Source organism: Armigeres subalbatus, chromosome 2 (assembly GCF_024139115.2).
Source record: "Armigeres subalbatus isolate Guangzhou_Male chromosome 2, GZ_Asu_2, whole genome shotgun sequence".
Lineage (NCBI taxonomy): Eukaryota > Metazoa > Arthropoda > Insecta > Diptera > Culicidae > Armigeres > Armigeres subalbatus.
The window spans coordinates 182996349-183021292 of NC_085140.1; the positions used below are offsets into that span (position 1 = coordinate 182996349).

The 24944-nt window shown below is 43.3% G+C and overlaps 1 protein-coding gene across 3 annotated transcripts in view; it reads left to right on the top strand.

The window, feature by feature from the left end:
* The window catches only part of LOC134211354 (uncharacterized), a 339309-nt gene that overhangs the window by 250389 nt on the left and 63976 nt on the right, over positions 1 to 24944 (top strand). For all 3 annotated transcript variants that reach the window (XM_062688139.1, XM_062688140.1, XM_062688141.1), the window contains one exon: positions 13779 to 14206. In XM_062688139.1, the coding sequence (XP_062544123.1) occupies positions 13779 to 14206 (428 nt within the window). The remainder of the gene's footprint in view (positions 1 to 13778; positions 14207 to 24944) is intronic.

A 24944-nucleotide genomic window follows, 5' to 3' on the forward strand; every position in this document is an offset into this window, starting at 1 on the left:
GTGTCTTATTTCAAATGATCTTGGCTAACTTTTTGTGAAAAAAAATCAGAGGTACATGAAACTTCGATAATAATCCATTTTTTTTACACCGTGTGTTGTTCCGTGAAAAAAAAATCAAATATTGATTCTTCATTTTACGACCCAATTAGAAGGTTCAGAAGTCTTGAGGCATTGTAACTGCTTGTGACGTCCCTACGTCTGGGCAGTGGACGTCCTTACGCCCCTAACTAGCTCACCTCTATTGCTCAGGGTCGACGATTAACCGGCTCGAAGGGACACACAACCACGAAGCGGACAGAGGAAGACCTTTAAGGACCAACGGACAGTCATGCACTTTATGAACGAATAAGAAAAGCTTGTGGATACATTTTACTTGTTTTTTTTTATTGAAAGCTCATGTTAGTGTAAGAAGGTTAGTTTTAGTTCATTTGAATAGGGTTAGTAACGGTTAGTATAGCTGATTCGGCCGATTGGTGGGCTGGGGCCCAGGGTGGCATGCTTGATTTACGCCACATGACGGAGGTACGAAATCTGGTCCGTACATAGCTTCGATGGCCCGAGAATAATTGGGACTTGACGAATGCACCCAACACTGACGTCACTTTGGCCGCTGCAAGTGCTCTTCAGGTGAGCCTGGGATACGTAACTGACGAAGGGAACTGGTCGGCTTCTCGGCTCAGCGGGGCAGGCTCGGGTCGACACCGGGTCTGAGCTATTAAGGGTTCGGACGTGTAGCTTCGTGGATCCACCTTTCGGGGCTTTCGAACGAGGAGGGGACACTTGTCGCTGAAATCCACGTGGGTGTGGGTTCGGTGGTTTCGGGCACTTTGCTTCCAGGATCCACTGTTCCGGGCCTCCGAGCGAGGATGGGTTTGGCACTTGCTGCAAGACTTCTTTCGGTGGTGCTTGATAGGTTGGACACGATGATATTTCCTCTTCAAATTGATAGGATTGTTCGATGGCTTTGCTTCTCGGCGACGGTGACGGGAGGAAGAATAAATCTTCTTACGTTCGGTCGGCGGGATTGGTATCTCCGGGCCTCCTGGAGGTGGATTCGGCAGGCCTGAAGCCGGACTGGATTCGGCAGGCCTGAAGCCGGACTGGATTCGGCAGGCCAGAAGCTGGGTAGGGTTTGGTTTTAAAACTGTGCCGGCACGTGGTTTTCCACTTCGCCAGAGATGGCCGTCCAAAAACACCGAATTTCACCGTCTTCCAGTTGCAAGAAACACTAGGTCAACCTTTCGGGGAACTTCGTCGATCTTCCTCTCGTATTGAACACTCGCACTTCACCGAAATTGTCACGGCCAAGGAAAACGATGATCAAAAATCACCAACCAAGTTTTTTTTTTCGTCGTTGAAGCACGTCTGACGTCGTTCACGTTCTGAATCGTTCTCCTCTTGAATCTTCTCCGCCCGTATTTCTATGTTCGGTTTTTCTTCGTTCTTCGCCCGGAACTAGTGCGGGGTCTAAATGGAGATTTCACCGTTGATAGAGCCCGGAGCCGATTTCGTTTTTTAGTAGGTTTAGTTAGGTTTAGTAGGGTTTCTATTTTGGGTTAATTTAACTTATTGTTCGTAAAAGCGAGTGGCTGAAAAAATGGTCCATTGTTATCGTGGACGGTAACAGCATAAAGGCTTTATTAAAAAAACACTTGAAAGCATTCTTCTACGCGTCTCAGGTCTTTCTTCTACGACGTACGCAGGTCGTAAACCTCCTTTCGAAAGACCCTGAAAACTTCTTTCAAGAGGCTCGGAAGCCCACTTTCAATGTGCTTGGAAACTTCCTTTCGAGGGACACGGAATTCTTCTTTTAAGAAACTAGGAAGTTTGCTTTAGAAAGCCTCAGCAATGTCATATCAATATGCTCAACCCTTCTTCCAGCAGGCCTCAAAACTACCTTTCAAGAGGCTCGGAAGCCCCATTCCAAGTTGCTTGGAAACCGAGGTTTTCTCGGAATTCTTCTTTTAGTCCCCTTTTAAATGATTCGGAAGCCTTTCTTGAAAAGGGTTGGAAGCCCCCTTCCAAGAGACTCAGAAGCCCACTTTCAAGATGCTTGGAAGCCCCCTTTCAAGAGGCTCGGAAACTTTCGTTCGAGTGCCTCGGAATTTTTCTTTCAAGAAGCTTTGGAGCCTACTTTTAAAAGGTACAGCAACGTCGTTTCAAGATGTTCAAAGCCTTCTTCCAAGCGACTCGAAAGACCCCTTTCATGAGGCTCAAAAGCCCTCTTTTTAGAAAATCGGAGCCCTCCTTTCGAGGGGCTCGGAATTCTTCTTTTAAGAGGATTGGAAACCTACTTTCTAAAGGCTCAGAAACGTCGTTTCAAGTTGCTCAAAAGCCGCCTTTCAAGAGGTTCAGAAGCACCCTTTTAAGAGAATTTTATGAGTTATGCTTATTTTTATTTATAGGGAAAAATAAAGGGTACCTCAATGAATGCAAAAACAAAAAAATGTTGAGAATCTCTGATCTACAGCATATATTCGTCTTGGAATCAGCAGTGTTTATATATAGAAAAAGACGGAAAACTTCACCAAGAAAGCTGAACAATTTAAATAATTCAACGTTTTGATGAATTCTGTAGAAAGCCTTTGAGCTCGCAATTACATCAATCTAGAGTGTGGCTACAGTTACAAATTCAGAAAAAAAGATAGTCGGTCATATTACATTATCTTTTGCTAATCCAAATCATACATTTTATTTAATATTTTTTTCTAAAGGTTCCATTAGAAAATTCATCCAAAGGAATTTTACAAGATTCTTGGAGCCTAATTCAAATAATATCCCCAGAGGGACCAGCAGAAGTTTTTTAAAATATTTTTTCCATTCAAGTGTTTATTTAGATAGTTCACCCCCAAATGGTCTACAAGTTGTTTATAAATTCTATATGCTTCGTAAAGTGTATTCAAGCATGTATTTATATATTTTTTTATTATATTTATTTGCTTATGGCATGATTATTGCTCGAGGAAAGATCAATATATGACAGTACGCAAGAGAAGGCAAACCTGAAATTACTTTGAAAATCCAGAAACAATATTTTAGCTCTTTTAGTGGAATGTCTTCAACTGTCTAAGACGAGTTTAGTACTTTCCATTTAATTCCACAACGTTTTTGTTATCTTTAAAGATATGTATTTCGACCCCAACTGTGAGGCCGTCTTCAGTGCCTTACAGTTGAGCTCGAAAGACAGACAGTTAGACAGTTGAAAATCCAGCTAGGACCATTTTGAATGTCTCGGATCGTGTTATAAACGACACTATTACAGAGACTGGCCCCAGCTGAGTTTTCAAATTAATTTCGATCTTGTATTGACAATCTTGTAAAGGTGACGAAGCAATCGTTTTTGAATTTTAGTTACTTCAAATATATGAGTACTCATACGATACGAGTATGTATCGATACTTGATTCGATATTTAGTGGTATCGATACTACTTTAAAGTAAAAGTATCCATACCTCAGTGGTATTTATCGTTTAATCCCAGTAACATCAATTTCGTATAGCTACGTGGTTCCTTTGCGTACAAGCCGAGTGGCTGTTCATTTGAGTTTTACAATCAAGCACAGTTTGAACTTATTTTAATTTAAAAGAACAGAAAGATCGATTGCATGCTAAAAATGTGAGCAAGAAAATACAATTTAAATCACAACACATTTTTATCTGTGTATGCCTTTGTTCGTAATCCTAACAGGAGGCTCATCCTTTGACTTCCTGCGCGCATTTATAAACGTGTCATGTTTATTTACGCAGATTTATGTACACAAGTTTGAAAATAATAGTAAATTTTGTCGATAATAATCGGTTTCAAATTAGTGCCTTTCTTTCGCCAAAACAAACACTAACATCATGAATTCAGTATCATAATCAATTAATATCCAAATCCCTCATCACGTTTCCATCATTGGCTGAGTTAATCTTCAAATAATGCCACAATATTGCTCTTCTATCGAACCATGAAAAGCAAAATTCGCCCCCTTCCACACCCAGCCACATGAAAGCCAATACTTTGCCACTAAGTGCCAAATGCCACATCATCGTTCGGGTTCGATTCTTGCTACCAACATATCCCTTCCTTCCTCCTGATCCAATACTTTTCATGAACTTCTTTTCCACATTGTTGTGCTCACCGTCATCGGCACCCTTCTTAAAGTGCCGAAGGAAAGTCAGGCTTCCGATCAGGTTTCTTTATCTCATTGCTATCGCCGTACGGAACGGTGGCAGATTATTCGGATGAGCGAGCAATTCCTGCCCCCCTTTCTCCCAGGAGGAAGAGCCACCCAGCCCACACGTGTTTACGGTTGAACTTTCCGGGAGCCCCGACCGACGGCCGGCGGTTGGCGGTGGGCGTCGAAAAGTCATCCCTTAAATGCCTTATGCTAAATTATTTGATCAATACGGTATTAATTGAAAGTAAATGGATGTGGGGCGGGCGGCGAGGCGATAAACTCGATGATTGATGATGACGAGGCACTACACGAGCTGACTTGCTTGGGAAACTTTGTCTGGCGGAGAAAGGTTGATCGTAAACAATTTGGGGCTTTTGGCTGGTTGATGGACTTTTTTTAACGGAAGTTAATAGTGTTGTTTGTTGTAGCAAGGAAAGTCATTTCCGGGCGTGAAAAACGTAACGAATTGAATTTATACAAAATATTGAGTAAATAGCTTGAGAAATGATTTCCTCATTGAAATATGTATTAGTGTAAAGCAAATGTGATGCCATTTATACATGCATTACGCAATAAAATAATATAAACGAATCATTATGAATTTGTTCAAAATATTACCAATGAGCACCACCTTTGTTAGAGTAGCGCCGTCTCCTTCACCATCATCAATTTAACTCCTTTGAGTTATGATGATCATCCATGCCTTCTTCAAAGTCACGTCCTTTAATGTTTCTTAAAGTTAAAAGATCTAATAATAAATAAATAAAAACTATGTGAAATGATATATAGATAACATTTGAAATCAGTCGACCACAAGAATTCAAAAGCAGTAGTATACATATTTTTTTAAACATATCATATTGCACAAAAAGCTGTCCATTTGTCTATTTCACACAGAGAACAACTCAGCCGGAAATCTTAATGTGTAACATTATTCCTCAATCGCTAACTTTCAAACTTATCTGCTTCATCGAGTTGAATAAGCAATTTGTCATCTAAACAAGCAGTCGGAACCCGAAATAATACGGAGGAAAATTGAGTCAAAATGTTTTCCGAAAAAGTTTTCCTCTCAACAATCGTTAGCAGTGAATGAATGGTAGCGAAAAAATCAGCAGAAAAGATGCTTCTCGGAACCAAACAACATCAACATGCTGTGTTCGCTCCGATGGAACAGATAAGCCAGAGTGGGAAGCGGTGCGGCGGCAGCAAGAAAAGAATAAAAGTTATCCAAATACCGTAATTGAATTGACTCAAGTTCACAAAGATTCATTCCGACGAATGCTCTTCACGGGTTCTTTTGGGAGGAAAGATACTGATAAGAGTGATCCTACTTGTTTCCTCTTCTGCTGTGCCACCCCTCAACTGGCGATGGAGTGATGACAAATAAGGCAAATTGTTTTGCTTCATTTCCTCCCCAGAATGGAGAAACTTGTTACCATTATCGTTATATCGACATTATCATTAACATCGCCATTATGTGAGCGTTTGAACTTCTGGAGAGCTCATTCTGCCATTGTCAACATTCCCACTGGAGCTATCAGAAGGAGCCTTTTGTCGCCCGCCTAATTGTTTGTTTATTTTGTCATTTCATTTTATTTGATTATTAATTTTCCACCTGGACGGGTGCCGCTACATCGGTTGCGTCTATCAGATATCGTCCTTGCTTGCTGACTAAGTCTTTTATATAGAATAAATTGATGCAAGCTTTGAATAGAATTAATATGGAAATAAAACCATACCTTGGTTGTACTTCTATAAACAGGGCAACGGGTATTTTGGAACATAATCATATTTTGTCAACTCTGCCCAATCAGCGTTTGTCAGATTTTCCCACAATTCTGTCGGGAGTCTCACGTAAACTAAGGACATACAGTAAACATGGGCGTTAAGCTTATTACATGTTCATAAAAAATTTAAAATTGTAGAGAACTTGGGAAAAAGTTATTAGCAAATTTTATGGTTTTATTCGATTAATGGCCTCAATGAAATAACCCCACAAAAAATTCGAAAAAATCAAAGAAAATTAAGGTATACCAAGCTGTGAAAGTTCAGGCCAACCGAGCATTTTTTTTTCAAGTTTATTTATTTGGTAGGCTCAGGCGTGTATAACACATCACGGAGCCACGGTTCTTTTTGAAGTGTAGAATCAATATCATTCTATTATTAAATTATTAAAAGAGGGATATAGAGCAACGTAATCGTGGTGACTCGAGGTTAAGAAATCCAATAGTCGCTCTCAGGAGGTGTCATTTTCCGAGCAGAACCAAACTACGTGATCGATGTCATCGTAACCGGCTCTGCACCTACATAAGTTGCTATCGACAAGGTTTACTTTGTAGAGAGGCTGTCCATATGCCACGTGGACAGGTTTTGGTCAATTTCAGATACTCCCCTCCCCCAGCGTGGACAATTCTTCATATAAATTTTCAAAATTTGTGTGAACCGTGGACAGACAATATTCCCTCTCCCTTAAAAATTACCAATGTGGTATATGGACAGTAGAGTGGGGCGCAGTTGTATGGAAAAACGTAAACTTCGTCCGATCAAGTGAGATCAAGGTTTTTCTGAATTGTTTTGGGACCCCAATCAACTGTGCAAAATATGGGCTCGATTGGTTGCAACCTCGCATGCCGCATCGCGTTTTAAATTTACATAGAGATTAGTATGGGAAAACGTGCTTGTTTACATTTTTGCTCTTAGCGGCTACAATTTATCATCAATCACGTGACTCAATACGTTAGCATATAGTCTGGAAGATGCCGAAAGACTTTGCTGAAGAAGGTACGTAGCTGGAAGGTCCACAAAAAATGTTATTACGTTTCGAAAATTGATTGTTCAAACCACATGCAAGAAATCAATGTGTCTGCCAGCACTACCGAACAACCTATGGTTATCAAAGGGCAAAACCCATCTTCCTTCTTGTCGGATTTTTCCATTGTGAAATAATTCCGGATAGCTCCTATTAGCTCTAAAACCCTATAAGATCAACTATTTTGAAATAACACTCTGTTAAATTATTGGTCTACGTAGTTCGGCAGTGCTGGCAGAATAAACGATTTTTTGCATATAGTTTGAACACTCAATGTTCAAAGCGTTATAACTTTTTTTGTGGACATCCCAGCAACGTGCCTTCTTCAGCAAAGTTTTTCGGCATCCTTTGGGTTATACTTTAACGCAATGTGCCACTTGGTTTACGATGAACTGAATCCTCTAGTAGTAGAAATACAAAAATATACGTTCTCCCATACTAATTTCCATACAAACTTCAAACGCGATGCGGAAAGCGAGGAAGCAACCAATCGGTCCCAAATTCTGCAAGTTTTTCAGGACCCAGAATGGTTTCGAAAACCCTTGGTTTGAAAAAATGACCATGACGCTCCACTCTAATGGACAGCACCAGAGATGTGAGTTAAGCGCCATAAGCCTCGACATCACACGAATGAACCACGGTCGCTCAGAAACTATAAGAATTCTGGAAAATGGCCAACGACCAAGTTCGTTGTGTGTCCAATTCTTTTGCCAACTTCGAAAGGTACTCTGACGGACTAAAGGGAAAAACTCGTTGTTTGAGATTTGTCTACCATAAACCTCACCTTCCTGTGTTCTAAACAAAGGTAATCTTGAAGGATCTTTCGACCGAAACACGCATTTGCTCTCTTATGTTTGTAAGAAAGTAAGATGCATGCTTAACTGGTTTAATCGAGACTAAGCTAAGACTATCCGATAAGATGAAGTCATGATCTACGGGCTGATCGGAAGTAATCCTAAAAGCGAAGTTAATTGCTGCCAGCTCAGCAGCATAAACCGGTTCCTGAAGTTTTCGGAAGGTGGATGAATTTACGTTGAAATGGATTGAATTATCTTTATTTACAAGATTTTCGACCCTAGGCCGGTTCATCTCGTCCGAATTATTAAGAAAATTATTTTGAGCTTTTTAGTGGAATGTCTTCACTTGTCATAAGACGAGTTTGTACAATCTCATTTGATTCCACCACTTAACTGTACCTTGACATATACGTATTTTGACCTCAACAGTAAGGTCGTCTTCAGTGTCTCGTCGAGTGTCTAGTCGAGTCAAGTACGAGACACTGAAGACGGCGGTACTGTTACGGTCGCAATACGGATCTGTCCGGATACAATTAAGTGGTGGAATTCAATGGTATTGTATAAACTCGTCTTATGACGAGTGAAGACATTCCACTAAAAAGCTCAAAATAATTTTCTTATCTTTTCGGAGACGAGCCAGCCTCGGGCTAAAAGTCTCTTTAATAAAGACACAAAAAAAAAAAAAAATTCTTATCAATAGATTTTTGGTTAATTTGAATAAATATTCCACAATTCATTTCATTTATTAAGACTAAGGCCGAAGTGGCCTGTGCGGTATATAAGAGTCTTCTCCATTCGACTCGGTCCATGGCTACACGTCGCCAACCACGCAGTCTACGGAGGGTCCGCAAGTCATCTTCCACCTGATCGATCCACCTTGCCCGCTGCGCACCTCGTCTTATTGTGCCCGTCGGATCGTTGTCGAAAACCATTTTCACCAGGTAACTGTCCGACATTCTGGCTACGTGCCAGGCCCACCGCAGTCGTCCAATTTTTGCGGGGTGAACGATGGTTGGTTCTCCCAACAGCTGATGCAACTCGTGGTTCATTAGCCTGCTCCACGTACCGTCCGCCATCTGCACCCCACCATAGATCTTTCTTTCCTTTCGAAAACTCCAAGTGCGCGTTGGTCCTCCACGAGCATCGTCTAGGTCTCGTGCCCGTAGAGGACTACCGGTCTAATGACCGTTTTGCAGATTGTCAGTTTGGTACGGCGGCGAACTCTAGTCGATCGGAGAGTCTTGAGGAGTCCAAAGTATGTACGATTTCCAGCCACTATGCCTCTCCAAATTTCTCTGTTGGTATCATTTTTGGCAGTTACCAGTGAGCCCAAGTACACAAATTCTTCTACCCCCTCGATTTCGTCACCACCGATGCAAACTCGCGGTGGGTGGCTCACATTGTTTCTCTTGAACCTCTTCTTGTCAAGTACTTCGTCTTCGACGTGTTAACGATTGGTCCGATCCGCTTAGCATCACTCTTCAGTCTGATGTAGTCTTCCTCCATCTTCTCAAAGTTACGTGCCATAATATCTATGTCGTCGGCGAAGGCAAATAGCTGGACGGACTTATTGAAAATTGTACCACTGTGTTAATCCTTGCTCTTCGTATTACCCCTTCCAAAGCGATGTTGGATAGCAGACACGAAAGACCATCACCTTGCCGTAACCCTCTGTGCGTTTTGAAAGGACTCGAGAAATACGTACATCACCCGATCCATCGTCGCTTTGATCAACCGTGTCAGTTTATCCGGAAATCCGTATTCGTGCATTAGCTGCCATAGCTGGTCTTGATCGATTGTACCATATGCGGCTTTGAAGTCGATGAATAGATGATGTGGGGGCACGTTGTATTCGCGGCATTTCTGCACTACCTGGCGAATGGCGAACACCTGGTCTGTGGTGGAGCGTTCGCCCATAAAACCCGCCTGGTACTGCCCCACGAACTCCCTTGCAATTGGTGCTAGTTGACGGCATGAAATTTGGGAGAGTACCTTGTAGGGTTCAGTAATGTGATTGTGCGGTAGTTGCTACAATCCAGCATATCGCCCTTTTTGTAGATGGGACACACGACACCTTCCATCCACTCCTGCGGCAATACTTCCTTCTCCCAAATCTTGGTAATGACCCAGTACAGTGCTCTAGCCAGTGCCTCACCACCGTGTTAAAATAGCTCTCCTGGTAGTTGATCAACCCCAGGGGCTTTGTTGTTCTTCAGCCGGCCAATCTCCTCCTGGATTTCTTGGAGATCCGGAGCCGGTAGAATTATGTCCTGCGCGCGTTCCCCAGGTCCATCATCATACCGTTATCTTCGTCTGCCACATCGCTATTCAGGTGCTTTTCGTAGTGCTGCCGCCACCGCCAATAATCCACAAGATACATGAATAAATTGATTAGGGGAATTCAGTTAACGTGAGAAATTTCAATCAGCAGCAGAAGAAACGAATAGGGATGCCGATGAGGAACAAAGCAATACATTTTTTTTTATTGTTATTGACTAAAGTACTTTTCTTACAAATAGCCATTCGACGGAACGTCATTGGACTAAATTACAAATATTTTTAATTCTTCATTCTAAAATCTGATTTCGACTAAATGTCCATTCGACGTAACGTCCTTTCGACCAAATGTCATTCGACTAAATGTCATTCGACGAAATGGTATAGATTCCTCCGACACGTGGATTCTTTTTCGCAAATTTCATATCAATTTGTCCATTTCGAAAGATGTGCTGTGCATCTGCACAGCCAAGATATTAACAAAAAATGGTTTTCGTACGGCCGAGTTGCCGAATAATATGCAATTAATTGTAATTCGAATAGGACATTTGGTCGAAAAGGACATTTGGCCGAATAGGTCATTTGACTGAAAAGAACATTTGGCCGAATAGGACATTTGGCGAATAGGTTGTTTGGTCGAAAAGGACATTTGGCCGAATAGGTCATCTTGCCGAATAGGTCATTTGGCCGAAAATGACATCTGGCCGAATAGGTCATTTGGCCGATTAGTACATTTGGCCGAATAGGACATTTGGTCGAATAGGACATTTGGCCGAATAGGACATTTGGCCGAATAGGATAATTGGTCGAATAGGACATATGGCCGAAAAGGACATATGGCCGAATAAGTCATTTAGCCGAATAGGTCAAGTGAGAAATGAGGTGTGAAAAGTGAGACGTCTCTCTTCTCACTACTTATTTCTCACTTCTCACTGTGAAATGTTAGTAGTGTGAAGTGAGAAGCGTAACGTCTCACTGCTCACTTTTTAAATACACACTTGTGGAAGCGTTGGTTTGGGAAATATATTGTGAGTGCTTCGACTATGCGTCCGATTTGTGAATCTCGGGCTCATGTAGCCACTAAGTTGGGAAGGCTGACGGAATATAGCGTACTGAGGGTCATGGGTTTGAGTCCTATCGAAGGAAGGTGGTTATCTCCAACACATTTTTCAAATCAAATTCTTTCACATAATGTACATTTTCACATCAAGGTTTTTCAGAAAATGGTAAATTAATGACCATGTTGGGATTGACCTTTGATTTCTTGTTTAATGCTCATCAAATCTAATTCGAAGGATCACACGGTGAATGATCCATCTTTGGTAAGATCTAATACCCATTAAAGCCTTTCTTACTTACTTACGGATCCTGTACACCTCCGGTGGTGCAAAGGGCCGACTTGAAAGATCTCCATCCTGAGCGTTGCCCGGCTATCGCTTTAACCTGTTGCCAGGTTAGATTTCGGTCGACTTCTTTTATTTCTTTATTGAGGCTTCGCCGCCATGAGCCTCTGGGTCTGCCTCTGCTGCGATGTCCCGCTGGGTTCCAGTCTAATGCTTGTTTACAGATTTCGTTTCCGCCCCTACGTAGAGTGTGGCCGACCCAGCCCCACTCCCGATCCCGAATTTCTGTTGCTATCGGCCTCTGGCCCATGAAATCGTTAGATGATCTAGAATGGATCTTTTTTAAGAATATCCAATTTAGTTCTATGGATTATAACGGGCACGGGCCATTTATAAAAAGAGATAACAGCCGATTGGGTACGCCTGACGACATCAGAGCCTTAACTCCAGGGAATTTTTGAATGAACAATTGTTGAAATGGATTACAACCGACATAATCGATTTCAGGTTGCTGAATGCGTACACTGGAATGAAATGCAACAATTGTTAATGGAATACCCGACATATTTTGATTTTGACATCAAATTGAAATTATAATTTGTTTTCACAAGGATGTTAACGATCATTCTGTAATTTGCGTTCGATCATTTGGTAATTTGTCAATAACACATTCCAGGAGCTGAATTTCAAATCATGTTGTATGGTGGACTTCTAGTGCGAAAGTTTTTCTACAACTTTGCCTAATGGTTCGTTATTAGAATTCAACTAATAACGGAGTTAGAGCGCTAGTTGCAGTAACTTGAACTAAATGATTGGAATTTTGTTATCATTTAGTCTAAGTTACTGAAACTATAGCTATAACTCCATTACTAGTGGAATTCAAACAACGGACCATTGGGCAGAGTTGTAGAAAAACCTTCGCACTAGAAGTCCACCATACAATATATTTTGAAATTCAGCTTCTGGAATGTGTTATTGACAAACTACTAAATGATCGAACGCAAATTACTGAATGATCGTCAACATCCTTGGTTTTCAAATATAAATCATCATGATTGATTACATATTTTGATCTCATTTTTCTGTAGATGTCTAAATTGTATGATCTGACAGCAAGCTGTGTTCTTATTTTGTTATCAGAACCAATATCAAAATTAGTTTTCGATTTGCTGTCATCGATAGCAGGAATAGTTTTCTATTTGATGTCACAGTAAGATTTTTCTGCTGTAGATTTTGATCTTTTGACCGTTAAAATGACCAAAAGGAGTTCAAAATTAGGCGATTGCACAACAACAAAATTAGTTATCGATTTGCTCTTAAGATTCGCTCGGGTATTCATTTTCATTCTATGGATTACAATACCATCAACTCTTTTTAAAGAGTTTTTAGAGATGGATGACTTGGAACGAAACATTTGCTGAAAGACATAAACCATTCTTAAAAAAAGGTTGTACACTGATTACGTAAGCACTTATGGGGAGAGGGGGGGTCTGCCATTTTCTTACGAACCATACAAATAAAAAATAATTTGTTTGGGAAAAATCTTGCATGGGGGAGGGGGGTTTGAAAAACCCTGAAAATATGCTTACGTAATAAGTGTACGGCCCCAAAGAGAAAGTATTTTTGTTACGTATAATTCTTGGATGACCTGATGCGGAACAGTTATTGAAGAATCTACACTATTTCGTCGAAAGACATTTCGTCGAATGACATTTGGTCCATTTGTTACTCCAGGGAATTTTTGGATGACCTTAAACGAAACAGTTATTGAAGGCACATCCAATTTGGTTGAATGGATCGAATAAAACATAAGCCTGTCTTGACTACTACACCCAAAAACAAATCTTACAATTCTGTACAAAGAAATTCCGCACGGTTTGTAAAAATATGTAAGCTTTTTATACATGCATGTCATTTGACTAATAACTTTCTTTAGAAGCCAAATTTACTCAATAATTTTAGATGTACTCATAACACTTGAGTAGTGCTATATTTTTGTCCAAAGGTACATTGCTCTAAATATAACATCTGAGGCTGGAGCGAAATCTCTCCAAAATGTCACCAGTCATCTGAATGACATTTTGCCTTCCACGCCCCAGATTACATATTTACAGCAATGTCTTGTTAGACAAAGTTGAAGGCACATTTAAGCGCTATAAGTTCGTCATACCTGATGAACTGATAGCTAACTTCTGAAAAAAGTTCTGTGAAAATTATACAAACGAATGCAAATGACATTTTACAACACTGCTTCCAGGTACACCACTATACTGATATAACCACTGCTATTAGTTCCGAAAAAAATGAGAATACCTAACTTTATTTTCTCAAATCTGTGAACCTATCCAAGCCTAACTGTTTCCTCTTTGCATCTTCCTCTCCATCAACAGCTACTACGCATCGACACTATTCGGACCGATCCAACAGCAGCCCTCGTCCCAGCCCCGACCCATGAAACGACAACGATTGATGCCTCCGAGTCGATTGCCTTTGGCGAGTAAATTAAACGGCGCCGGCATGCTGGCTGCAGGACCACAGGTACCCCAGCAACAGGCGCAACATCCTTCGCAGCAGCATCTTCAGCTGGCTGCCGTGGCAGCAACAAGTCCTTCAGCAGCCGCCGCAGCAGTCGCCGCCGGTCTGGGGAGCTACTATGGCAATGCGAACGGATCGCTGGTCGTGAATGGGCTGAGCAATGGGTGCCTAACGAGCAATGGCTATATCAACAACAACAGTTACCTGCTCAATGGAGACGTCAACGGTACCATGTCCAGCTATACCAACGGACAGCACATCGTGGGACCATTCAAAGTATACAGTAAGTTTATTTCTTTATTCGGTTGAAATGTTTGGGCAACCAACTTAAATTTAGACAAGACATGAGGATCATTTGATTGGATTTTGATTTTTGTTTTATTTACCGCAAGTCAGGTAGATATTTTTTGGCAATTTGCGTAGTAGTTATAATTAATTGTTGGATATTATGTGGTATTGAGCAAAGCAACTTTTTTGACTATGCTTGCAAGCATCGAATACTAGTCTTAGAAAAAAGTAAGAAGTTACTTTGCTTTTGTTCACTTCTTTCCATAAATAGACTTCAGCTCAGCTACCGACAAAGCTTGTTTTCCCATCAACAGATTCTAACCCCTTCCCGTCCGGGCGCTGGCAACACAGCACTCCGGAGGCGATAAAGCGAATAGTTGGCCCGAACAGCATAATTATGAATGTAAATTCAATGAATTGTAAATGAGAACATGTTCGCTTCCCCCTAAAGCTTCGACAGACTGATAGACAGCGAAAGCGCAAGAACCATGAAGCAAGCAAGCAGCGCACTACCGGAAACTTTCTCGCTACTGTCTGTGTTCTTCCCGATTCTGGTTCAGTGTTTCGTCGCCAGTTCACAAGGCCGCATCGTCAACGGTTCCCATTCTTGGACGCCGTTATCGTTCAAGGATAATGGTATTTTGCGGGCGATGAGTTGATCTTGGTCTTTGGGGGGTGCACCAGCCTCCTGCCGGGATGATGTTCACCGTTCAACCCGAATTGGGGCTGCCAAAGAATGCGGGGTGGTACCGAGAAAGATTTTCAACCTTTCCGAGAGCAACACTTGTGCACATCTTTCAAGCACTTTCGAAACATCTTCATCCCGGAGGCAATCAATTTTACAAGCACGCAGTTGGATGAGAGTGGGTTAATTTGTTGGAAGGAACTTTAAGTTGCAAAAGTTTTGGGATTTTTTAGGTTGGCGAGCAAAATTAACTTTGTTAAAGGGTTGGTAAAACTTTCTAGTTTCAGTATATGACTTAATGAGGTATGAAATAGGTTGTAATGAGGTGGATATTAGAGGATCTTTATGGAACTAGAATAATGGTAATATAAAGAGTCAAAAGCGTGGAACACTGGTATTTATCTAACATCAACGTGGAAGTTTTCTTCAACATGATGTTTCTAAAAAGCGTTATTCTATCCACATCTGGGAGTTCATTGCACTGCGAACCAATGATGTGCAACCCAGTCTAACCAGTCCGCAAAACAGCTACTCATTTATTCATTACCATCAGACACCACACCAACCAACCAGCAGACAGTTCACGACTCTAGGCCGATGCCACAAACGCGAGATGGCAGCAAGTCCTGAAAAGGTGAATCTACTGTAAACATCCCGTTTCGCACTCGCTAATGCTCGACGGAACGAAGCACACCGATTTCCGGATATTCTTTTCCAAGTAAAACCAGATTTTCACACCCCCTTGTGTATTAGCATATAATAGAAGGTGGGCGCGAGCATGGATTCGTCATCATCTTTCCGCCCTACCAGCTTGGAGGCAAAAAACTTTTCATCCAGTGCCACCGGAGGCACTGGGTGAGTATTCTTGAGAGAATGCTGCTGAACGACAGTAAAAACTGTGAGCACAGATAGCGAAAGATTGGATTTCTTTGGCTTTGGTTGTTTTGCTTTAATAACCGCAGTGAAAGGGCATGATAAATATACGACTCAATCAGATAGTAAAGCCGAAGCAGATCAAAATACGTACTGTAATTTTGAAAAAATATTTGTCACAAATCTTAACGAAAAATTATTCAGAATTTCCGCAGCAACTCTTACAAGCTTTCATGGAAAACACTCTGGAACTTTCACATGAAATACTTTGAAATTTCAGAGAAAGATTCAACGGGAGTTCCACAGAAAAATTTGGAGTTTTCGCTTGAAGAGAAATTCTTCAGAATATGGAAGAAATTTATTGGAGTTCAACGAGAAGTTGTTCAGAATTTCCAAGATTTTTTTTCAGAAGTTTCACAGGAAATCCTTTGGAACTCTCATTCAGGATTTTGATTTAATTTTTTTAGGAATAACGCGAGATTATTTGTATTGTCCATTAAAAAAACTTTGGGAATTCTACGGGAAATTAATAAAAAGGGGGAAGAATCATATGTCTACGGCCGAAAATGTTATTTGTTGCACGGGTAATATGGCCAAAAAAGTCGACCCGTACAAAGTACGGTAAGGGGCTTATTTCATTATCATTAGGTTTTCATAAAAATTAGGGTATCAATAAAAATTTACCCTTAAAAAAGTAGTTTTTTATCTAACTTTTTTGTTTCAAATTTCCACTTTTTGAGCTTTGCAGGGCGAAACTTTTCATGGACTTAGCGTTGCTATATTTTCATTTTATTTATTTATTACCAGACATGCATGGCATGCACTTCGCCAACCACGCAGGCTTCGGAGGGTCCTCAAATCGTCCTCCACCTGATCGATCCACCTTGCCCGCTGTGCACCTCGCCTTCTTGTTCCCGATGGATCGTTGTCGAGAACCATTTTCACCCGATTTCTGTCCGACATTTTGGCTACGTGCCCGGCCCACCGCAGTCTTCCGATTTTCGCGGCGTGAACGATGCATGGTTCTCCCAACAGCTGATGCATCTGGTTCATTCGCCTCCTCCACGTACCTTCCGCCATCTGCACCCCACCATAGATAGTATGCAGCACTTTTCTTTCGAAAACTCCCAGTGCGCGTTGGTCCTCTACGAGCATCGTCCAGGTCTCGTGTCCGTAGAGAACTACCGGTCTAATAAGCGTTTTGTAGATAGTCAGTTTGGTACGGCAGCGAACTCTATTCGAACGTTGCGTTTTGCGGAGTCCAAAGTATGTACGATTTCCTGCCATGATGCGTCTCCGAATTTCTCTGCTGGTATCGTTATTGGCGGTCACCAGTGAGCCCAAGTACACGAATTGTTAAACCACCTCGATTTCATCACCACCGATAGAAACTCGTGGTGGGTGGCTTACGTTGATCTCTCTTGAGCCTCTTCCTATCATGTACTTCGTCTTCGACGTGTTGATGTCTAGTCCAATCCGTTTAGCTTCGCTTTTCAGTCTGATATAAGCTTCCTCCATCCTCTCAAAGTTACGTGTCATGATATCAATATCGTCGGCGAAACCAAATAACTGGATGGACTTCGTAAAAATCGTACCACTCGTGTCAATCCCTGCCCTTCGTATTACTCCCTCCAAAGCGATGTTGATTGACAGACACGAAAGACCTTTCCGTAACCCTCTGCGCGTTTCGAAGGGACTCGAGAATGCCCCTGAAACTCGATCTACGCACATCACCCGATCCATCGTCGCCTTGATCAACCGTATCAGTTTATCCGGAAATCCGTTTTCGTGCATTAGCTGCCATAGCTGGTCCCGATCGATTGTATCACATACACCTGGTCTGTGGTAGAGCGTTCACCCATAAATCCCGCCTGGTACTGGCCCACGAACTCTCTTGCAATTGGTATTAGTCGGCAGCATAAAATTTCGGAGAGTACCTTGTAGGCGCGTTCAGCAATGTGATTGCGCAGTAGTTGCTACAATCCAACTTATCGCCCTTTTTGTAGATGGGACACACGACACCTTCTATCCACTCCTGCGGCAGAACCTCAGACTCCCAAACCTTGGTAATCACCCAGTGCAGCGCTCTAGCCAGTGCCTCACCACCGTGTTTAAACAGCTCTCCTGGTAGTTGGTCAACTGCAGGGGCTTTGTTGTTTTTCAGCCGGTCGATCTCCTCCTGGATTTCCTGGAAATTCGGAGCCGGAAGTCACATGTCCTGCGCGCTTGCTGCTAGGTTCATTACCATACCACCACCGTTGTCTGCCATATCGCCATTCAGGTGCTCTTTGTAGTACTGCCGCCACCTTTGGATCACCTCACGCTCGTTTGTAAGAAGGTTCCCGTTCATGTCCTTACACATTTCGGGCTGTGGCACGTGGCCCTTACGTGAACGGTTCAACTTCTCATAGAACTTTCGTGCGTTATTAGCGCGGTACTTTACGATCTCAATCTTCCTGCTGGCGCTTTTTCCTGCGAAAAATCGAGTTTTGTCTGTCCGTGCCCGTTTGTATCGTGCCTCGTTCGCCCTCGTGCGGTGTTGCAGCAATCTCGCCCATGCTGCATTCTTCTCCACAACTAATTGCTCACATTCGTCGTCATATCGGTCGTTTCTCTGATCCAGAGCCACCGTGCCTAGTGCAGCGGTTGCGGTGCTTCCAATGGCAGAGATCGAATATCTCTCCAGCCATCTTCAAGAGATGCTGCGCCTAGCTGCTCATCCGTTTTCAAGCACAAATTTTCTATTTTTATGTGCTTTGCTTCCATGGCATACTTTGTGATATGGCAAACGCCACACCATTTTGTTATAGATCCTGAGCAGAAGCTAATATCTTGAAAACAGCAATTCGTATGAACTTGATATGAATAAGATGTAACATGACAAAAAATAATAACAAAAATAATATCCAAAATACTTTAGGCATAACATTATCAGATATTTTAATACAAAACGAAAAATAATTTTGCTATGCCTTTGATATTGTAATAACAATATATGTTATGCCTTGAATATTTTGCATATGATTTTTTTATTTCCCATCTTATACATGTCCATAATAGTGTTGAGAATCAACAACAAAATAAGGTATCATTGAGTTTTTTTTCTGCTCGGGATCCCTGCCACCTTCAGTATGGTCTGGCTACACTGCTGGATATACAATAGGTGGCCATTCTCCATAAAAAGAAATCATTATCGAGTTTGACGACTTGGTTCTCAGAACTGGAACAATCGATTTCGTTGTAATTTTCACATAAGTTTGGATATATGTATAGTCAATTTTTATTTTATTTGTGAATCCGACTTTTTCATTCGTATAATCCGAAGTAACAGAAATTGTACGAAAAGGGATTTTTAGAAAAGAAAAATGTTTTGTAAATATCGTGAAAACTATGAGGTATAAAACAAATGTATCTTCTATCGATTGTACTACTTCTGAAACCAGGCCGTCAAACTCGATAATTTTTTAATGGAGAATTGCCACCTATTATATTGTCCAGCAGTATAGCCAGACCATGCTGAAGGTGACAGGGATCCCGAGCAGAAGAAAAAAAAACTCAATAATACCTTATTCTTTTTCTTCTTATTGGCATTATACAAGTATTGTATAAGAATCTAACAATTTTGTAAGCTTTTCTAACAATATTTGTATGATAGCTTACATTTTTTGTATAAGAATCTAACAATTTCGCATATGCCCAGTTCTAATACAGGTTTTGGTAGATTATTATACAGAATTGTTAGAAAATCTAACAACCGCCGGTTGGGTGTATATCCTGAGGCTAACATGATGATACTTTCATGCCCAGGGAAGTCGAGACAATTTCCAATCCAATCAAATCCAATCTGTGTCAGACAGTTGCTGAATGGGGGACGGATATCATTATCATTGTGGATCCTTACCGGGTACCCGCCAGGAACGGTAATTGGGTAACCGATGGGTATAAAATGGCGGTGATATGAAAAACGGGGAAATACCCAGTCCAAGAGTTGGTGTCTTCGAAACACGAGGCCTTCGTCATTGCTAAAGTCAAGGGGGTCTTCTTCTGCAGCTGCTATGCACCTCCGCGATGGTCGATCGAGCAGTTCGGTCGTATGCAGGATTGTTTGGCGGCTAACTTGATGAGGCGTAGGCCGGTGGTGATAGCGGGGGACTGCAACGCTTGGGCCGTTGAATGGGGAAGCCGTTCCATGTTGGATGTGGACTTGGCTAATGTCGGTACCAAAAGTACCTACAGCTGGAACGGGGCCGAGTCGATTATCTACGTTACGTTCTGGAGCCCTGGCCAAACGAATATTTCGAACTGGAGGGTAGATGATGGCCACACTCACAGCGACCACCTGGCGGTTCGCTACAGTATCGACTATACGACCAGCATTCAGCGGACGGAAGAAAAGGCGAGGCCTAGCCCTCGTATGTGGAAGACATCGTACTCCGACAACGAGGTGTTTGAGGAAGCGCTCCGCCGTGAGCACAATACTCTCGTTCTGAGCGGCGAGCAGCTGGTAACAGTACTCTCGCGTGCATACGATGCCACCATTCCTAGGAATGGGAGGCCACCGGCTTACTGGTGGACTCAAGCAATTGCGAACCTGCGCCGCGCCTGCCAACGGGCACGGAGGCGGATGCAGCGAGCACGCACAGAAGAGGAACGTATTAAACGACGGGTGGCTGCTAGAGCCGCTCTGAAGACTGAGATTAGATCAAGCAAAAAAGCCTGCTTCGAGGGCCTGTGTCAAGGTGCCAACGCGAATCCATGGGCTGACGCCTATAGGGTCGTAATGGCCAAGACACGTGGGGCGATGGCCCCTACAGAGCGGTCTCCAGAGATACTGGAGAGGATAATCGAGGGGCTCTTCCCACGTCATGACCCAAGTCCCTGGCCTTACTTTGTGGAGCTGCCAGGGGCCAGGATGGCCAACGAGGGAAGAATTACTGTGGCGGAACTTGCGGAAATTGCACAGTCCCTTAGTGTAGGTAAGGCGCCAGGACCGGATGATATTCCGAACCTGGCCATCAGAGCGGCCATTGCTGAGGCTCCCAAGATGTTCAGATCTGTCATGCAAAGATGCCTGGACGAGGGAGTCTTCCCTGAAACATGGAAAAGGCAGAGCTTGGTCCTATTGCCAAAGCGGGAAAACCACCGGGGGATCCATCCATATAGACCAATATGCCTGCTTGATACGGCGGGAAAGATGCTCGAGAAGATTATCCTCAACAGGTTGTTGATACGCGGATGGTCTACCGAGTGACCAGTTTGGCTTCCGAAAGCATAAGTCGACCGTAGACGCTATCTTGTCGGTTACCAAATCCGCAGAGATAGCTATCCAGCGTAAGAGGAGGGGAGTAGTGACTCTCGACGTGAGAAATGCATTCAATAGTGCCAATTGGGCAGGAATTCCCGAGTTGCTGTACAAGATTCTCGGAAGCTACTTCCAGAATCGAGTACTGGTATACGACACGAAGGCGGGCGGAAGTGTGTTGACATAACCTCAGGGGCTCCGCAAGGTTCCATACTACGACGGTGTTTTGAGGTTGAAGTTCCCGGTTGGCATGGTAATCGTCGGCTTCGCTGACGATATTACTCTGGAGGTCTACGACGAATCGATCGAAGAGGTGGAGTTGACTGCAGCCCACTCGATCGCAATTGTGGAGGAGGGGATGAGTTCCAGGAAGTAAGAACTGGCTCACCACAAGACTGAGGTGGTTGTTGTTTACAACCGAAACGGAGCAACAAGCGGTGATAAGGGCAGGCAACTGCGCGATCACCTCTGAACGCTTCATCAAACTCTTGGGGGTAATGATCGACGATAAACCTACCTTTGGTAGCCACGTCAATTACGCCTGCAAGCGTGCCTCCACAGCAATAGTGGCATTGTCCCGGATGATGTCTACCAATATGATGCCTATTGACATCGTTATCGGTGAAGACATAGAGTGCTTCGAAATGGCCACCTAGAAAGCCGGCACTGCACTGGCACGATACCATGGTGTTCTTCTAAGCGAGTCACGATGTTCGGTACTGTAAGGACACGCAGCTAACTTCGGGGGTGCGTTGTGCACTGCCCCCCCCCCCCCCTTTGCAGCATTACTTTCTGGTTGTACCGAAGGGACGATGGCCCGAGCGGCACACATGTCACAGTAACCCCTATACAACTGAATTTAGTTACATTTGAGTGGCCGCAACCAAATTGGTATGGATTGTGCTGCTAGGGGGGTTTGGCGGCAATGGGACCGGTTTAGCGGGTCGGGAATGTAGTCCTGCTTCCTTCGTTTGCTGATGGAGGTGGTCCCCAACCCCGCATTTCCTGGACGTCCAACCCAGGATGTCTGTTGAATAGAATCCCCCTCCATTGCTTAGAAAGAAGAAAAAAACTATGTGAGTCTTATTTGGTTGCTCACCAGTCACCACTAACATACCATGTGAGTCTAACTTGGGTGCTCACCTTTTACGCACCATGTGATATATATTATACATTGAGTTGTCGTAAGTCTTCAAACTTAGCTTAATGAATATTGGCATATGGTCCGTGATTCGCCGTACGGCGCAGCTTAGTCTTGCTGGTAAAACCTGACCACTGCACTATGGGGAATCAGGTGACCGAAAATAAAAAAATCGACTTTCTCTGATTCGTAATTCAAGTTGACCTACTAAATGCTAATGCTTTGGAGCATTAAACCCCAGCATATCAGCACTCTAAGCCATATGGTTATCAAGATATAGGCATTAGAGCCAGACACTTTTTAGTTCTTGAAAAATCAATGCATTATTCAACTGTCAATATCTTCGGCTACAGTAGCTCTTTTCCAACTCTTTAAAAAGTTTCTGATAGCTTGTTTCATGGACTTGCGAAGAACGGGTTAGTTATGGGAAAATACGATTGGTTCGACGAAGAGTGCAGACAGATTCTGGAGGAGAAGGACGCAGCGCGGGCGGTCGCGCTGCAGCAAGGTACCCGGCAGAACGTGGAACGTTATAGACGGAAGCGGAGACAGCAGACCCGCCTTTTTCAGGAGAAGAAACGCCGCCTGGAAGAAGCGGAGTGCGAGGAGATGGAACAGCTGTGCCGTTCTCAAGATACACGCAAATTCTATCAGAAGCTCAACGCATCCCGCAAAGACTTCGTGCCGCGAGCCGAAATGTGCCGGGATAAGGATGGGAGCATCTTGACGGACGAACGTGTGGTGATCGAAAGGTGGAAGCAGCACTACGAGGAACATCTGAATGGCGCTGAGAGTACAGGCAATGAAAGTCAAGGCAGCGGAGGAGATGACTACGTCAGTTCAGCGGACGATGGAAGCCAACCAGCCCCACCTTGAGGGAAGTTAAGGATGCCATTCAACAGCTAAAGACCAATAAAGCAGCTGGTAAGGATGGTATCGGAGCTGAGCTCATCAAGATGGGCCCGGAAAAGCTGGCCACTTGCCTGCACAAACTGATAGTCAGAATCTGGGAAAACGAACAGCTACCGGAGGAGTGGAAGGAAGGAGTTATATGCCCCATCTACAAGAAAGGCGACAAACTGGAGTGTGAGAACTTTCGAGCGATCGCCATCCTTAATGCCGCCTACAAAGTGATATCCCAGATCATCTTCCGTCGTATGTCACCATTAGTGAATAAGTACATGGGATCATCAAAAGGCTTCAGTGATGGCCGCTCGACAACGGACCAGATCTTTACTGAACGGCAAATCCTTCGAAAATGCCGTGAATACCAGGTCCCAACGCACCATCGGTTCACTGATTTCCAGGCGCCATAGACCGTATAGTATAGACCGCGTAGAGCTAGGGAAAATTATATTAGAACATCATCACTGGAAAGCTAACCAGACTGATAAAAGCAACGGTGAATGGTGTGCAAAACAGTGTGAAGTTCTCGGGCGAACACTCCAGTTCGTTCGAATCGCACCGGGGACTAAGACAAGGTGATGGACTTTCGTGCCTGTTGTTCAACATTGCGCTAGAAGGTGTCATGCGGAGAGCCGGGTGTAACAACCGGGGTACGATTTTCAACAGATCCAGTCAATTTATTTGCTTCGCGGATGACATGGACATTGTCGGCCGAACATTTGCAAAGGTGGCAGAACTGTACACCCGCCTGAAACGTGAAGCAACAAAAGTTGGACTGGTGGTGAATGCGTCAAAGACAAAGTACATGCTTGTGGGTGGAACCGAGCGCGACAGGGTCCGCCTGGGAAGCAGTGTTACGATAGACGGGGATACCTTCGAGGTTGTCGAGGAATTCGTCTCTCTCGGATCCTTGCTAACGGCTGACAACAACGATAGTCGTGAAATACGAAGGCGCATCATCTGTGGAAGTCGGGCCTACTACGGGCTCCAGAAGAAACTGCGGTCGAAAAAGATTCGCCACCGCACCAAATGTGTCATGTACAAGACGTTAATAAGACCGGTAGTCCTCTACGGACATGAAACATGGACAATGCTCGAGGAGGACTTGCAAGCACTCGGAGTATTCGAGAGACGGGTGCTTAGGACCATCTTTGGCGGTGTACAAGAAGACGGTGTGTGGCGGCGAAGAATGAACCATGAGCTTGCCCAGCTCTACGGCGAACCCAGTATCCAGAAGGTAGCTAAAGCCGGAAGGGTACGATGGGCAGGGCATGTTGCAAGAATGCCGGATAGCAACCCTGCAAAGATGGTGTTCGCTTCCGATCCGGCAGGTACGAGACGACGTGGAGCGCAGCGAGCGAGATGGGCAGACCAGGTGCAGAACGACTTGGCGAGCGTGGGGCGTATTCGAGGATGGAGAGATGCGGCCTCGAACCGTGTATTGTGGCGTCAAATTGTTGATTCAGTGTTATCTGTATAGATGTAGACTAAATAAATGAATGAATTATGGGAAAATAGGTAGTGAAACATCCGAAAATGACCTGAAGAAAAAAAAAATTTTTTTCATACAAAAAGTTTCATACAAAAAAAGTTTCTCAAAGTTTCGCTTAGCGACTACAACTACGACTTTCTTTGAACCTCCCAGAAGGCATGAAAACAAATTCCAGCTGCTTATGGCTGCAAATCTGCGATTCCGATCACTTTTTCGAAAAAAAGTCATTAATTTTGAAACATTAAATGTAATTATTCTCATAATACACGGCAGACTGTGATGGGCTGGATTCAAATCCCATGCGTATGACAAAAGAGCATCAATAACAGTTAAA